Raw genomic sequence first — 16,953 nt, 5'->3', positions numbered from 1 at the left:
GATGTATTTCATATTATTTGATATGCCACATGTGTTTACTGTCTGTTATCCCTGTTTCTCTTTGTTCTCTCACCTCTGACCCCTGCTTTATCTCCTGTCACCACCTCTCCCTCTGCTTTGCTACATGTATTTTTTCCTCCTGTTCTGTGTACTCACCCGCTTCCTTTCCCTTGCCCTCTGTCCTCTTTATATTTGTCTCCCCTTTCTCCACACCTTGCTCTTCTTGCAGGGGTTATTTGATTGCTGCACCCTCAGTGTTTCGAGCAGGCGTAGAGGAGAGCGTGAGCGTGACCATCTTTAATGCAAAAGCAGAGACACGCGTCCAGGTGCAGCTGTCGGTGAAGGGACAGACGGTTACCCACAGCCATGGCTCAGTGCTCGGTAGGAACAAATTCTGAAGCTAAGGTTAAGAAGAACACACATACACACAACGTGAGCCTGATCGACTTCTGCTGTCACTGTGTGTTCCTGACCAGCTATACTTTTCATTGACGTTATCTTTGATATGAGGCATCGGTTCGGCCACTTAGTGTATACAGTGTGTGATTTGTTTGACAGCACCATTTGACAGTTAGCACAGATTGTGCTAGCTCTACCTCAGAGTGGCATAGAGACAAGCCACAGCTGGATTTCCTGCTAATCTGAGGTGAACACCTTCAGGCAAACTCAGCCGCAGTCTAGTGCTTCTCATACCTACTGAATCGCATGATGCAGATCCATACATATCTCACTGTAATAAAATATATCATTGTTTCCATTTTAGACAAAGGCACCATCAAACTAAAGGTGAGTCTATAACTGTGTGTTCAACTTTGTCTGCCTTTGTTTTCTCAGCAGTGTCTTACACCATGTGCATGCTGCTTTCCAGATATGTTTAAAATGCACGGCGCCGTTTAGCGGTGACAGCTGCACAGTAGTGAAAGCCCCTTGTCCGCTGTGTGCACATTCCTCAGGCAACATGCAAATCAACACTAACATCATTTGTAGTGCAACATCTGTCTCTGCTCATTCGTTGGGAATAAGGTAACAGCCTCAATATAATATGCAACAGCTGTTGACGTGCATGTATGGTCCGCCGCCCCCGAAGCCTGGAATAGATCAATCTAGTATACACAACTCAGATTCTTCCCCTCTTTCTGTCTCTGTCTCAGTCTCTGTCTCCTTTCCATGTAACCTCCACCCTCATTCTCATGAAACACAGTCATGTGTCGTGTGCTGTGTTATAGCTTGGCATCTTCTTTAAATGCAGCTCTTATCTTATGCTGTAGCTTTTGTTTGATAAAAAACATGTCAAAGGTTTTTAATCAAGTTCAGTAATTTCCAATTGTGTACAGCAGCCAAGAGCGAACATTTCAATCCTTCTCCCTTCAACCTAATTTACTTTTGGTAAATCCAGCTCTGATCCTCTTTGTCTACGCTTTTATGTGTGTTTATGCGTGTGTGTGTGTGTATTTGCCACCAGGTTCCCTCTGGGCTAAGAGGCCAGGCACATCTGAAGGTTTGGGGGAACCGTCACCTCACAGAAGGCGGCTACATCTTCCACAACCACACCACAGTCACAGTGGAGAGCAAGGGCGCGGCTGTCTTCATCCAGACCGACAAGCCCATCTACAAACCCAAACATAAAGGTTCCCTCATAGTGCACCTGGTAGTTAATCAGTTAATCACTGCACAGAAATGCAGAGACTTGAGGTTCATTTATAGGGTTTTGTCCTAGAATATAACTCTAAAGTTAAACTAAAAAGATGCTGTCATGTTGATACTGCGTCCAAACTGAAGAAAAACAAGATGGAAATAAATGCCGTAATTATGTCAACCTGATCCTGTTTATCATGTGTTCAGACTGGAACATAACATAATAATCCATCAAATTAACTATTTAAATCAGTTCAGTCAAGCAACAGGTTTTTAGAATTTGGTTCATGATGGGCCAGAGATTCAATAATCCCAACAGGACTTTCAGACATACTATACAGTGGTCACATGCTCACATGTGACCACTGGAACTGGTACTGCAACAATTGGTTGATTGAGAGAAAATTAATTGCCAATTATTTTGATAACCCATTAATTGTTTCAGTCATTTCCCAAGAAAAAATATCAATATTTGCTGTTAAATATTAAATATTTGCTTTCTTAAATGTAAAGATTTGCTGCTTTTCTATGTCATCTCTGACAGTAAATGAATAGTCTTTGAGTTTTGGACTGTTGGTTGGTCAAAAGAGAAATTTGAAGATGTCACTTTGATTTCTGGGAAATTGTGACAGGCATTTTTTTACAATTTTTTGACATTTTATAGACTAAAAAAATAATCATGAAAATAATTATTAGTTGTCGCCCTAGCTAGAAGGATGCAAACCTGTTCTTTTTTTAATTTACAATGTTGTGTTTCTTTTTCTGCCTTTAGTGCTCATCAATGTCTACACAGTCACTCCAGACCTGAGGCCAGTAAATGACAAGGTAAATCAAAATATTCTTTAAAGCCAATAAAGTTGCATCTCCAACACATGCACCTAAAAACACAGCAATCATCACACAGCACTCACAACAAGCAAACCAACAACAAAGATAGTCTTCAGTCAATAAGCCAAATGTCCAAACCTCTCTTTACCATACTCAGTAAATACATTCACCTTTATTCCATATCACTTTGGCAATAGAACAACATAATATTTAGGACAAGAATGCTTTTACATCTATAACTGCTGGAATTAAGAGGAGAAACCTTATCTCCCGTGAGTGCAGAGAAATGTATAGTTACCGTTACGGAAGCCAAGCTGGAGTCATGTCTCTTGGAATGTTAGTAATGGCTCCAGATATACTGTGCCGACAGACGGTTTATTGATGTTTGCAGCTATAAAGGTCTGCTGCTGGTAAAGGGCAATACTCACTTTCACAGATGGATGATTGTTGGGTAAGGGAGTGGGGAGATGTAATGTTGCGAAAGGCATAAGATCCTCTCTCGGCTTTATAGTTTGTATCTTATTCATCTCATATTTGTCTTTCTCTGTTTTTTTCCCCATTCAATTTTTTTTTTGCAGATCGAAGCGTATGTTTTGGTGAGTGGAGGCTGGCGGGACCACCCAGGGAATAGTGGCAATTTTAGTTCCCAGCCTGGTCGGAGATTACAGAGCAGAAGTCAGGGCAGCTCACCTTGATAACAGGGTGCTCTTTGGAACAGTACAAGGATAAACAACATGAAAGGAACCTCTTCTTGTCTCGCCTCTTCTCTTCTCGGTTTTGTCTTTATCAATCCCCCCCACAGCCCCACACACACTGTGTCTCCCTCTCTCCTGTTCACTTGCCTTGCTCATTTATTGTCTCTCTTCACAGATCTTTAGACGTTTGTAGGGCAAATAACAAGCTACTGTTTCCTAATAGACTTAGAGAAGCCCATGCATGACTTATGGCTGTTGAAAAGCACATCAGTGTTGCACACAGCCTGCTTTGCGCTCCTTATTCCCCACCCACATGCCCCCAGACACACCTGGCGGTGATCTGCACCCTACTGAGTGCACTCTGCTGGTTTATTGCTTTCTTACCTGCAGCCTATGTATCACCTGAGGAAAACTTGTAAAAGTATGTTGACAGTGGTCTGAGACAGGATCCAGGTTTCTGGGTCAAGTTCAGTTCAGGGACTGTAAGACCTGACTCAACGGTTATTATATATGACATTGGAACAGACAAGGTGCAAATGAATGAACATACAGTAGTTGGGAATTTGACTGTGAAATGTATAATCTCGACACTAGTTTTTACGCTTCTAATCTGATCTCTCAGGATCCCAGAGGATCCAGGATGGTCCAGTGGAAAGGTCTAAAATCTGTCTGCTGTGGTGAGCCACATCTTTTACATTGTGCTTACATTGTCATTCAAATTTGGTTTGAGTGTTTCTCTCGGTAATCTGTTTTACTGACTTGAAAAGGTTGGATATGTAATTATATTTGTAATTACATGTCTAATTGTCACATGAGGAGTGTATGTGCTTGTATGTTTATGGTCAATGACTATCAAGTATACAGGCATTGATGGTGGCATTTCCATGTCCTATAGGCGTTGTGAACATGACTTTCCCCCTGTCAGACCAGCCTGTGTTTGGAGAGTGGTTTATCTTTGTGGAGGTGCAGGGCCACACCTATAACAAGTCATTTGAAGTTCAGAAATATGGTGAGGCTCTAAACGTTCAACAATTAATAGCTTTGTAGATGTACATGATATAATAACAACACAAAATACAGCAATAGTAGAATACATAGCTGAAGTGATATTCTGTCACATCCCTCATAGTGATGCCCAAGTTTGAGTTGGTCATCGATCCGCCACGTTACATTCGTGATCTGAACTCGTGCGAGCAAGCTGCTGTCAGAGCCAGGTAAGTACGTAAAATTGGGCACAGAATACACCAAACCAAAGTCTTCCTTGTTTGTGCAAGGGGCACTTAAGTTTGGTTCGCCATCCGTGAAATGGCGGCACCTGTAGCTCTGTTTTAGTGCATTCAGCATGCTTTTTATTTGTTTCTTGATTCACTGACTTTCACTGCCTTCTAGATGTCTGACTTGTCAATGTTGTACAGGTATACCTTTGGGAAACCAGTGGCAGGGAAGCTGACAGTGAATATGACAGTGAATGGCGTTGGCTACTATCGTCATGAGATGGGTCATCCTGTGATTAAAACTATGGAGGTCAGTTTATTTATTCCATGATACTGCGTGTTAATGCTTCTGTTTATGAATTTATAAGAAAATTAAAGGCTGGTGTTAAATTAGGATTGTTGATTGTGCTGCTTGAATTATTAGTTGGGGCTGAATTTTGCCAAAATATTGTTATTATCATACAGATTATTATTATGGGTGATCCGAACCCTGGCACTAGAATTATGTTGCACACGTTTGTAGAACCAGATCACTCCTCTGTTGTTCTCAGATCAAAGGCTCAGCAAACTTCAGCCTGTGTGTCAAGGATATGATGCCCATGGATGTGGCTGACCACTTCAGGGGCTCTGTGAGCATTTGGGCGTCAGTGACCAGCATAGATGGAAGCAGGCAAACTACATTTGACGATTCAACACCGGTTCATAAGCAGCTCATCGACATTAAGTACTCCAAGGACACACGCAAACAGTTCAAGCCTGGTCTGCCTTACAAAGGGAAGGTAAGACAGAAAAAAATAATTTTGGAGTCTGTGGACATACAACGTTGTATTTCTATATTTCTACATATTGTACTGAAGAAACATAATCATAACATTTGTCATCTGATTAATATATTAGGCTCTTATTGGTTCCTATTTACCGTGCTGTCGGCTTTTTGTAATGTTAACTGTCTCCCTGTAGATTGAAGTCACCTACCCTGATGGAAGCCCAGCTGATGGGGTGAGGGTGCGTGTGAAGGCAGAGCTGACCCCCAAGGACAATGTCTACACCAGTGAACTGATCTCCAAGGATGGCCAGGCCACCTTTGAGATCCCCTCCATCCCTACTGCTGCCCAGTATGTCTGGCTAGAGGTCAGTGGATGTAGTAGCAATAGAGAGATGGGCATTTTAAGAATATCTTATGAAAACATAGCACATTTTCTTTTCTTTTGACATAGACCAAGGTGACATCCATTGACGACAAGACTGTAGGAGACCAGTACCTGCCCAGCTACCTGTCTATTAGTAGCTGGTACTCTCCCAGCCGGTGTCACATCCAGATTCAAAGCCCCAGTTCCCCGCTAAAGGTAAATTTTGTCATTTTTCTGTCTACATTTTGAGACTAAATCCTTTGGATGTGGTTATGTTCAGCATCAGTGTTGTTGCTTTAGGCTCAAGCCTCTTTAGACCAGTATTTAAAATCATAATGCAACAGTATAATCTATAATATAGTAATCTCAGTGTATTTGCATCTTTCTGTGTGCATAGGTCGGCCAAGAAGCAGAGGTTGCACTCAAATCAACCTGTCCCTGTAACTTCACCCTGCACTACGAGGTGACATCCAGGGGGAACATCATCTTCTCAGGCCAACAATTGTCCAATCTGACTGCCTCGCACAGAGGAAAAAGGGCCACAGTCACCTTTGACAAGAACATTCACACCACTCACCTGCCCCCGTCTGCTTCTGGTAAGTATGTTTTTAACTCATGGATTTTAATAAATTACAAATGTAGAGAAAACCTTTAGAAACCATTTTCCTTCAGTCCCTTTGTAATGTCTTGCTTTTTTAGCATGTAGAAGTTAAATTATCTGAGCATTATTATGCCATTATTATGCAGTCAGCCACTGTAACTAAGCGTCACACAGACCTTTATTCACTGCACCTCTCCTGTCTGAATGAATATGATACATTGTGCCTTCATCACGGATGCCTTTAACATCAGATTACCAGATATTCTTCATGAAAACCCTGTTTACTGTGACCCTGCCAGGTGTTGCGGGTTCCTCCTCCCAGGCCGAGATGGACAGCTGTGTGTCATATCTCCATTTCCCGGTTAGCCACAGTATGGCACCCCTCAGCCGTCTGCTGGTCTACTACGTGAGGGAAAACGGCGAAGGCGTCACAGACAGTCTGCAAATTCCTATCCAGCCTGACTTTGAGAACCAGGTTTGCATTGTCGTGAAACTTAAGGCTTCAGTGAACATTGTAAAACGTAATGTCAAGCCTTTTACTCCACACAGAAGGGCTTCAGAGAAAAGCATTTTATTTGTTTATTACATCCATTATCACTCGTTAAACTCATGATAAGTTCCTTGCCCAAACACTGATGTTGGATATGAATAACTCATAAGAATAGTTTTATGAGGTAAGAATTAATAAAAACCTGGAAAATAAGTCCATATAGTCTTGTGTATACATTTTGGAGCTGAGCCCAAGTGTCCATACAGCCGCTCTGTATGCAGTGTAATGTCTGTAAACAAACAGCTGTGTTGGCCTGAGACAGCTCCCCAGTTCCTGCCTGCATTAGGTGGAGTTAACTCCCTGAAGTATTTACAGCTCCCTGGTATGCCATTACAACACTCTGTGTGTGTGTGTGTGTGTGTGTGTGTGTGTGTGTGTGTGTGTGTGTGTGTGTGCTGCAGGAGGGGGTTGTGAGGGCATGATTAGACAGAGGCCATGCACGCCGCAGGCATATGAGTGGGGTCATGACAGGAGAGGATGACAGGTTACAGAGTGGTGAAAGGATGGCAGCGGAACCGATTAACAGGGCTAATTTGTGACTGCGCGCAGCTGAAAAAAAGTTTTGATGTGTGAAAGTTTATGGTTGACTCTCACCATCCCTCCTTCTTTCAAAGCCTGTAGTTTTCCACTCTGTCCTTATGTTTGCCACCACATTTTACTATCCAGCACTACAGGACTGTTGTTTTCTATCCTGTATGAAACAAACATTGCAACAGCGAATTATCAGGCAACACTGCCAACTAGTGCTGAAACATTTAGACAATGAATTGATTAATAGATTTTCATTTTTATACCTGATTTATGGTTTATGTCATTTATCAGGAAAAAACGGCAATCATTGCTTCCAGCTTTTCAGTGTGAAGATTATTAGTTAGATTATTATTAGTTTATATCTTTGTATTGTTTGGGTTTTGCACTTGTAGTCTGATAAAATAACTCAGTAATTCAAAGACGTCACCTTGCATTTTCTCACGATTTTCTGATGCGTTAGTGATTAGTTGATAATCTTAAAATTAATCCACAGATTAATCAGTAATTAAAATAATGTTTAGTTGCATCTCTGTTGGTTACTACTACTGGTTTACAGTTAATGCACAATATTGTGAAGAACTTGTGGTATGAATGTTTGCTGGTTAGTGTAAATACTCAATTTATGGTTTAGGTATTTTTTGCTTTGTGTTTCGTTTTGCAGGTGTCTGTTTCTCTGTCAGCTAATGAGTCCATGCCAGGGGACCCCGTGACTCTGCACGTCCGGGGTCAAAAAGGCTCCTGTGTGTGTGTGGCCACTGTGGATAAGAGCCTGTATCTATTAAAGCCTGACTTCCAGCTCAGTCCAGACAAGGTTGACACGAAGTTTACACTAATATTTCATTCAGTGTGTAACTGTTGTTTTTCTTAAAGCAAGTGAAAAGAAAATCCGACACTCAAGTGATTTTTTTTTTCAATCTGAAAATCCAGTTTCATGTGCTTGTCTCCTTTCGCCCTTGTTTCTTCTCTTAGTCTGAAGAAGAACTTATTTATGTGACATGGAATAAGAGTGAATCTAAAGAGAAGTGTCACCACTTTTGAGCTCACTGATATATATTTTACTTATCTCATAAGATGTGTATTTATGTGTATAAAACAGCAGCAGTTGTGTGTATAACTGTGTTAGTGTGCTTACATGAATGTGGTTCCTCTGCATAGGTGTTTAAAGAGCTGGCAGATTTTGACGTTTCGGACGCCTTTGGCATTCCTAAAGATGACGGACACTTCTGGTGGCCTGGGCTGTCCTCAAAGAGACGCAGGCGGTCCTCTGTGTTCCCGTGGCACTGGGACATTACCAAGGATGCACGCTTCGCTTTTACAGTAAGAATACACACTTAGTTAAAGAGCACAATGGTACAGGAATTAAAAAAAAATACCATCTGTGAATGTCTCTGTTAACTCAGGAAACCGGGCTGGTCGTCATGACAGATATGGTGAGTTTAAACCACCGGCAGAGTGGAGGCATGTACACAGATGAGGCTGTTCCTGCCTTCCAGCCTCACACCTCCACGATAGTGGCTGCCATGCACTCTCGACCCACAACCAGGTAAAGGACCTACGATGGAAAGATCATAGATAAACTCTGAGCATCAATTAACCATGCTGAGCAAACACAGAGATACCTAAAAAGGCAATTGCTGTTCTATTCCAACTGTGGTGTGGCTGTGGAAAACTTTTGTTAACTGATACAAAAAGCTCAGGTAGTCTTAAATAAATATTTTTTTTATCTAAAAGTTGATATATGTCTTGCTGATGCGAACATCATGGCTATTTAGCAGATTCAAATTATGACCTTTTTTCTGTTTAGATGAACCTTTTTATCCTTGTCTTTGAATGTATTACTTGTTTAATTACCATCTTATTCCACTCTTCTTAATGCTGGATGACAGAAATATCTGGTGTGTTATGTGTGTTGTAACTCCTCCACATACATACTTCTCTGAAAACAGTTCATTTGAGCGTAAATCCAAGAGAGAGCAGTAATTACATAGTAATATAGTAACTTACTTACAATACACATTTCAGTATTTGACATGCCTAAGTCGAGCAAGGTCTCCAGAATGAATAATGGACAAGCAGAGAAAAGCATGACAAAAGAAATAAGTTTTGTGAGTTTGTCCATATTTTAGGTCTGCATTCCTTAATGCCACAAGCATTTCTCATTCTAGTGATGAACATTAAACACATGACGTGACTTAGAGAATGTCAGTGTGGAATTCAGAGTAATACATTTTCCAGTTATGGTGTTGTTTTATTATGACCAGCTGAAGCCTTTTATTGATGTCAGCTTGTGTTTTGATTGCAGAACAGAGAAGAGTAGGCGTACATTTTTTCCAGAAACTTGGGTGTGGCATTGCCTCAATGTCAGGTATTTAAATCTTTATATCAATATTTTACTTGTGTACGTGTGTGTGTGTGTGTGTGTGTGTGTGTGTGTGTTACATACCTGTGGCTAGATATATCAGGTGCACCCGATTGCCTATACTTACATAGGATTTAGTCACAATTTAAAGCATGCAAGTAAAGAGGAGCAACAATCTGTAAGGATGATACAGAGACACAAGACAAGAGGAGAGAAAATCACACAGTGTCAAGAGAAGGATATAGGTATGCAGAAGAAGAAAGAAAAGATGGTCAGTAAGGTTAAGAGAGAGAGGTGCAGGAAAGGAAAGATGGTGGTGAGAGGAGAAGAAAGGTCCAAGTCGAGCCCATATGTGAGAAGAAGGATGTTCCGTCACTCCTACGGGGTCTATCCCCCCCTTTGGGTGTGAATGTGCCTCATTTAAATTGGGCGATCTTGGAATGGACTGTCACCCTCTCAACAGCTCCTTCCATTCATTTCCAGCCAATATAAATGAACAGCCCATAGATTTCCATATGCTTGATTCCTTTGGATGGGACTTCAGCTCTGCCTAATTTCCTGTGAGGCCCAAAGCTCTGATTTCCCTTAAAAGTCTATTAAAGTGAATTCTGGGCAACCTTGATCAAAAGGAAGGGCGTACATGCAGTTTTTCAAGTTTATTATGCCCGGAGACAGTTGGCCAAGACAAACTGTCAAAGCACATTTAATGTGTTTTGCCAATAATGATCTCAGCCCATTTCATTAAAAAAAGAGAAATCAGGTCAACACCTGACTATACCTCACACCTATCAATTTTAGAGTGTTTGCTGTAGTTACATTGGTGCAGGTGTTGGTGTTGACACAGGTGGTACTAACATAAAACTTAAAAAGGATGCTTAAGTCTTTTTTTTTTTTCTTCACTGTGCAATTAGGTCTGCCACTCAAGTTGTATCTCAACATGTTTTGCTTCCAGCTCTGAAACTGGGGAGGCTGATCTGCGATTGGATGTGCCAGATTCAATCACCACATGGGTGACAGAAGCTGTTGGCCTCTCAGAGGATAAAGGGCTGGGCTTAGCAAAGAGGGTGGAGCTTCGTACCTTCAAGCCTTTCTTTGTTGACTTCACGTTACCCTACAGCTTAATCAGAGGGGAGCAGACCAAAGTTCCCCTCACTGTCTACAACTATTTGCCAACCTGCTCTGAGGTAAGGTGATCAGAGAGGTCAGATGGAGAAGAAATAAGTTTCCTTTACACACCAGAGTATGTGTAATAACACCCATCAGCAGTCACATTCACACATTACAATTTTGGCACATTCATCACAACCATTTTTCTGAAGATGGCGAGGGTGCTACTTCTTTACAAGGATACAGCTTAAAGGGCCATGCACATGCTTCACATATTTTAGCCCATTAGTGATGCATTTTACATCACTGTCATTTTCCGAAATATGCTTTGAAAATCAGCACAAAGCTTTTCAGGGTATCTGCAGGGATGGCAAAGCCTGATAACACTCACATGATGATCATAACATGCAATACAACAGAGAGACAGGGGTGGATATCCGTCTTCCACAAGCAGCCCAAACCCATTTGTTACATTGTCAGCCATGTAGTGGTGTATGACAAAGGGTGCATCAACCCTAATTCTAATTTCTACATGTCCAGATCATGTTAACATAATTATATCATTATGAATTATTGCTATATACTGCTGAGAAATACTGAAACAAGTGTTATGTAATGATAAATTATTTTATTTTGGTTTAATTTTGTCATATTGTCCCAACTGGTTTTATTGGTTTTATGGCGATTATATACTTTATTGACATGAGTAGATAACAGAAGCTTTCTGGAAAGTAGGGAAGTATAGTCAATTGTTTTATGCAGCCCTATATTACAAACTTCCCTCATTTTACATATCCATCAGTACATATCCATCAATCTAAACTCCCAATGGAACTGGTTGGAAATCTTAATCTGGGCTTGAGTAACACACTCTGCGATTTGATATTGGACCTCCTCACAAACAGACCCCAGTGGCAGTTGCAGTCCTGCCTCTTCAAATTTTATGTTAAACACTGGAGCACCCCAGGGTGGTGTGCTCAGCCGCCTCCTGTCCATGCTGTACACCCATGACTGCAATCATGCAATCATCAGACATGAAGAGACCTCTGTGTAGTATGGAGAACACCACCATCATGGGCCCAGGAAATCACCAGTCTTACAGAGTGATGGACAAAGATCAACCTTCTGTTCAGTGTTAATAAAACCAAGGAGCTGATTGTTGATTTTAGATTAAAGGAGTTGAAGACATATGGCTCATGTGGGACAGGGGAACAGTTTTAGATTCCTGGCAATCAGCATCACAGAGAACCTGTTATGGACATCACACAACTCCGCCCAGCTCAGAAGCTCAGAAATGGCTGTAGTGCTTATGAAAAATTAATAATAGAAGCACAGGTTTGTAATATGGAGATATGAGATTAGCATGGAAGTATGTGTTAGTTCTCCCTTTGAATAGCCCTCTGAGCTCTTTCTGGGACTTAAGTGGGTCCATCCTGCACTCCACACAGATGACATCATGATGCAGATGAGCCTGTTAAATGGCCTGTGCGTGTGCTGCCCTGATGTCTTGTTAGTTGAATATGCAAACCACTGTAGCCCTTCCTTTGATGTCCACCCCAGCAACATGTGATTCCTATATTTTTTGCTCAGTTATTTATGACTTGTGGCATGTGGATAAAGACCAGTTAAAAGATTTCTCTGTATTACTGAACCCTCTGTGAAAATTGGACAATGAGTGGAACTTAATCCTTCAGGGAGCTTGAGAAGCATGAGTCAGTCAGCATGGAAAATTCACAATGTGATTTAAAAATTCTCCCTCACTTTCAAAGCTTTGAGGAGAACACGCTATATGAGGGAGGGACATGTCGGCAGAAATTATGTCATTGTGGCCTGTCAGAGGAGATCAGTTGCCTCTGATTTGTCTCTTCGCTTCTCCCGCAGGTTCATGTTAAAGTCTCAGTTCCGAAAGGCATAAAGTTTGTTGGCCACCCCGGAAAGCATCACCTTACCAGGAAGAAATGTGTTGCTCCTGGAGAGGCTACACCTACATCCATTGTATTGTCTTTCACTGAACTGGGGTCAGCAAACATCACAGGTACCATAGAATGAAAAATATTTTCATAGGCAGGGTGGAAAGGTTTTCACATTATTTTGTGCCTTAGAGGTTTATTTATTAAGTCACATTTTCTCATAATGTCACAGGACAAATTCACGTAAGCTGATCAGATATCAGACATTTCTTCACCATTTACCTAAGAAATGAATTTTCTCCAAAAATTAATATTTACTGTTGGTCAATATAATGGATTAAATGAGTAGCAGTATTAGTACAGAAATAGCAACAAAGACACTTCACATGTAGAGTAATGTTAAATGTTAACTGCAACAATTAAAGATTAAATATGTCCCACAATCCATATCGCATGACCAGAAAGGAGGCAGGCTAAGCCTTTGTTTTGAAGGCAGCCCTCTGAGTTTTAAAGCTCATTTGAACAATACAGATTAGATTCTGCTGGATTATGTAAATAGTTTTATTTGAATTCTTAAGTGGCATGGCACTTAAAAAAACAGCAGCCTTTCATCAGGACATCAGTGCCCTCAGTGTGTTGCCTCACAAAAAGGCAAGCCTTTCACTCGAGAGAGCTCTGCTGGCCAAGGAGTTGAGCTGTGTGTGATCTGGTCACCCACCCAGAGTTACAAACATTCCCCTCCAGAGTGCATGTGAGAACAAAGCAGGCCAGCAGTGGGGGAGCAACCAGAGCTGTGCTGTGACACTCAGTGGCATGTTGATGAGTTTGCAGGTCACTGGCGGTCAATGGGCCCCCCATGGCCCCACTCCTAGTCCCCTGGCCCCTTGTGTTTCCCTCTCAGTACACACACACAAAGAGATGACACTGGCACAAGGCCACATTTTCAATGTACTCCCCAGGAAGAGAACTGGGAGTCCTATCACAGACATGTTTGTCCTTTGTAATGTATGTTGATATCCTCAATTGCCATTAGCTATTTGGCCATATCCAGGTAATAATGATTTTTTTACTTCACAAGCGGTTTTTACTGTTTTCCCCAGATCCCTTGGCAGTTTATCAACATTATTAGGACATAAATGTTTTTATTAACTCACTGGATTAAAATAAATACTTCAGCAGGATGACCCTCAGTGTCTAGATTGGCAAAGGTCAAAACAGTATTGCCCAATTGTCACAATCTGCAAGTACTTTGTAATGATGGTTGTAATACTATCTGAAGTGCCACAGCTACTTGTCCTCCTTCAGCCCCAGTGCTCCCAGCCCTGCTATTTTATTATTATTAAATGACACTGCATATCGATCTGAACCATAACTCAAACATGCATTTGCAATGCCACAAGTTCTGTAGGATTTGAAAAAAGTAAAATTGATTTAGTTCTCTTCTGCTCCGGTAGCTCGTGCCATTGCTTACAGTGAACCAAGTTGCTGTTCAGATGGACTCCAGACAGGCAAAACGGGCAATGAAGTAGATGAAAGAAGAACCCCAATTGGCTTGGATTATGTTCGCAGGACTGTGCAGGTGGAGGTATGAGAGCTGGTTTTGAACAATCACTTGATACAGAAGACTTATTGTATATTGTTTTTATTCAACGATGGGTTAGAATTTTGTTGAGATAATCTGTTGGAACCTTTATATTTTTTAATTCATCCCACTTTTCCTCTTTCTCTCTCATTCCTGTCACTCTCCTTATAGCCAGAAGGCTTGCCCAGAGAATACACCTACAGTGTCTTCTTCTGTCCCAATGGTAAGTGCAGATATATGTTCCTGATAACGTATCGTTATATGTATAACATATCATTGGACATAGTCATTCATAATTTTTCAGGAACCAAATTGAAATTTATTGCTTCTGAATCCTCTCCCTAATTAAATTGATTAATGCATAGTGTTTGTACACTGTCAGTACTTTCAGTTTCTCTTAACAGTGTCTGAGTGTATTTAATATTTCCTTTCTCAGAGAGAATCCACATTTCTACCCCCAACAAGTATGAGTATCAGTATGTGAAAAAGCCGGCCAGGATGAACCAGTTCCAGGTAGCAGTGAAAACCCACAATGATGCCCATTTTGCACTCTCTGCCAGCCCCCATGACAGTGCAGAGATGCTAGAGATTGTACTTGGGGGTAGGCAAAACACTCGCTCCTGGATCTCACTGGGCAAGATGGGTGAACCCCTGGTCAGTGCCGCCACACCAGGCATCCTCTCCTGGGACGAGTTCCGCAGCTTCTGGATCAGTTGGAAGGGAGGTGTGGTGCAGGTAAAAAGATAAATAAATTGTAAAAAAAGAATATTGCATGCAAGATCTAGTGCTTTGCATACACTACTTCCATCTTTGGTACTGAGGAGTTGGATGTATGTCTTGATTTAGTGTGACAAATTGACACCAAGCAATCAGCTGTTGAGGAGATGAGCAGATGGGTATGTAAAATGATCAAATATCCTGCATCGAAAAGTGCAAACGATTTGTGTTCAGATAATAAGTGCTTCCGCCTGACACAAAGAAAAGAGAGGGAGAAAGGCTCTGCAGGCCATGGGGTCTGTGTGTTAGGAGGACTGGCGCCACTTTTACTGGCTTGCCTTCCAGTAAGGTCACGCTTAACTGGCTGATGCCACTGAAGACACTCAGTGATCCATGGCCTGGTGCTCACATGGCACTCTCTGGCTGGCACACTGCTCCCGAGTCCTAGTATCTCCTGTGCACCATTCACCAAAGGCAACAGTGAAAAACCTGCATATTACAGTCCAATGGGTTGTTTTTTTTTCTTTTGGAGGCAAGGACAGGCAATTGCATTTTGGGCTGGTTGAGCTGTAGGGCTCAGCTTTGCATGGTCTTTGGTTTAATGCGATTACACAATGAAGATCTAGTACCAGAGAGAAAATGTGCTCTAAGTGGGTCTGTTTGTATGTTTGTGTTTGCAATTGTGTGTGGGAGGTGAGTGAATCACAGTGACATCACTGACACTTGGCACAAAGACAATGCAATGTTAGTGCTCATTATGAGGCAGTGAAAAAAAGGTGCCAGTTGTTTATGAAGCGGGTTCCCTGAATTTGTAATGTTTTCCTGTTCCTTGTATGCTATTCTGTTTATGTTCTGCTTCAGGGAAGAGATGTAGTGCAACCAATGAACACAAATGAATGCAGTATGACAGATGGACTATTGATTACAAATGTGTATTCCCCCAGAAGTGTTTGCCTTCACCTTGGCTGCATTATTCTCTCCAGGTTGGTCACGGTTTACATCCATCCAATGAATCAGTGATCCTCCGCTGGGCTGTAGGCAATGGGCAATTCCCTGGACAGGTTTGACTCTTTCATGGCATTTATATACTAGCAGTCATTTGTTTTTAGAGATCATTTAAAAAATAATTTGTTTGTTCACCCAGGTGCGTCACATAGGCTTCTCAACAGGCTGGGGCTCAGTTGGGGAGTTTAAGATCTGGAGGAAGGAAGACTCTGATGAGAACCACAATGAGGCCTTCACTCTTGGTGTTCCACACAACATTGTGCCTGGATCTGAGAGGGCCACTGCATTTATGATTGGTAAACTTTTTCTTATGTGGACGTCATTAAAGCTCAAATCAGTAAAGCGTCCATCTTAATGACACTAAAATACATTTTAAACATGAGTAAATGTTATGTGTAATGTGTGTACCCATTTCAGGGGATGTGATGGGGCCAACTCTTAATAACCTGGACAATCTATTGCGGCTGCCCTTTGGATGTGGGGAGCAGAACATGATCCACTTTGCTCCCAATGTCTTTGTTCTCAAGTACCTGCAGAAGACCAGGCAGCTCAGCCCTGAGGTTGAGAATGAAGCAACTGACTACCTACTGCAAGGTAAAGAAACTGTAACCCAACCACATGCTAGTGTTCATGACACATTGCACCCTTAGACCAAATTTTAATGTAAATTTATCACAATGGATTAAAGATGGCCTCCACAGTAAGCTTTAAAAATACTGCTGCACTCTTTGTCTCTTATCTTTTGTTGTTTTGTAAGAAGTTTTACAAGAATGTGCCAGGGATATATGGGTTTTCATTTCTCTCTTTTGTGCTGATCATTTGTAATTTTGATAGCCATCCTGTGGTGGCTTGTTCCCTTGATTTTCTCACTGTAATGTTGGTTTGTATGTTATGTCCAGTAAAAGATAGAAAGATCTTTCCAAAGAGCTCTTAAGTCATGCAGCCACTGCTTTGGACATGTTTGAATTGGTGATCTGTTGTAAGACACTGAGATGGCAGATTGCCTTTGGTATCTGTCTGGACCACTGATCAGGTAGCTGATGACATGTTTATCCAAAGATGCACTGTGTTCCCAAAACCTTGCTGACC

The 16,953-nt window shown here is 41.5% G+C and overlaps 1 protein-coding gene across 1 annotated transcript in view; it reads left to right on the top strand.

Annotated features, from left to right (window-relative positions):
* Positions 1-16,953, top strand: part of cpamd8 (C3 and PZP like alpha-2-macroglobulin domain containing 8) — a 43,296-nt gene that overhangs the window by 3,082 nt on the left and 23,261 nt on the right. The window contains exons 2-27 of the mRNA XM_046392034.1: positions 230-381; positions 764-786; positions 1,463-1,628; positions 2,408-2,460; positions 3,042-3,059; positions 3,781-3,835; positions 4,054-4,167; positions 4,288-4,372; positions 4,574-4,682; positions 4,924-5,151; positions 5,333-5,503; positions 5,590-5,718; positions 5,900-6,098; positions 6,403-6,578; positions 7,846-7,995; positions 8,340-8,501; positions 8,585-8,727; positions 9,487-9,549; positions 10,496-10,727; positions 12,532-12,685; positions 14,015-14,145; positions 14,314-14,365; positions 14,579-14,877; positions 15,843-15,920; positions 16,004-16,160; positions 16,282-16,458. Coding sequence (XP_046247990.1) covers positions 230-381; positions 764-786; positions 1,463-1,628; positions 2,408-2,460; positions 3,042-3,059; positions 3,781-3,835; positions 4,054-4,167; positions 4,288-4,372; positions 4,574-4,682; positions 4,924-5,151; positions 5,333-5,503; positions 5,590-5,718; positions 5,900-6,098; positions 6,403-6,578; positions 7,846-7,995; positions 8,340-8,501; positions 8,585-8,727; positions 9,487-9,549; positions 10,496-10,727; positions 12,532-12,685; positions 14,015-14,145; positions 14,314-14,365; positions 14,579-14,877; positions 15,843-15,920; positions 16,004-16,160; positions 16,282-16,458 — 3,476 coding nt within the window. The remainder of the gene's footprint in view (positions 1-229; positions 382-763; positions 787-1,462; positions 1,629-2,407; positions 2,461-3,041; positions 3,060-3,780; positions 3,836-4,053; positions 4,168-4,287; positions 4,373-4,573; positions 4,683-4,923; positions 5,152-5,332; positions 5,504-5,589; positions 5,719-5,899; positions 6,099-6,402; positions 6,579-7,845; positions 7,996-8,339; positions 8,502-8,584; positions 8,728-9,486; positions 9,550-10,495; positions 10,728-12,531; positions 12,686-14,014; positions 14,146-14,313; positions 14,366-14,578; positions 14,878-15,842; positions 15,921-16,003; positions 16,161-16,281; positions 16,459-16,953) is intronic.

This window comes from Scatophagus argus, chromosome 6 (assembly GCF_020382885.2).
Source record: "Scatophagus argus isolate fScaArg1 chromosome 6, fScaArg1.pri, whole genome shotgun sequence".
Lineage (NCBI taxonomy): Eukaryota > Metazoa > Chordata > Actinopteri > Scatophagidae > Scatophagus > Scatophagus argus.
Note: the sequence above shows the minus strand (reverse complement) of the source record. Positions and strands in the feature narration are given on the sequence as shown.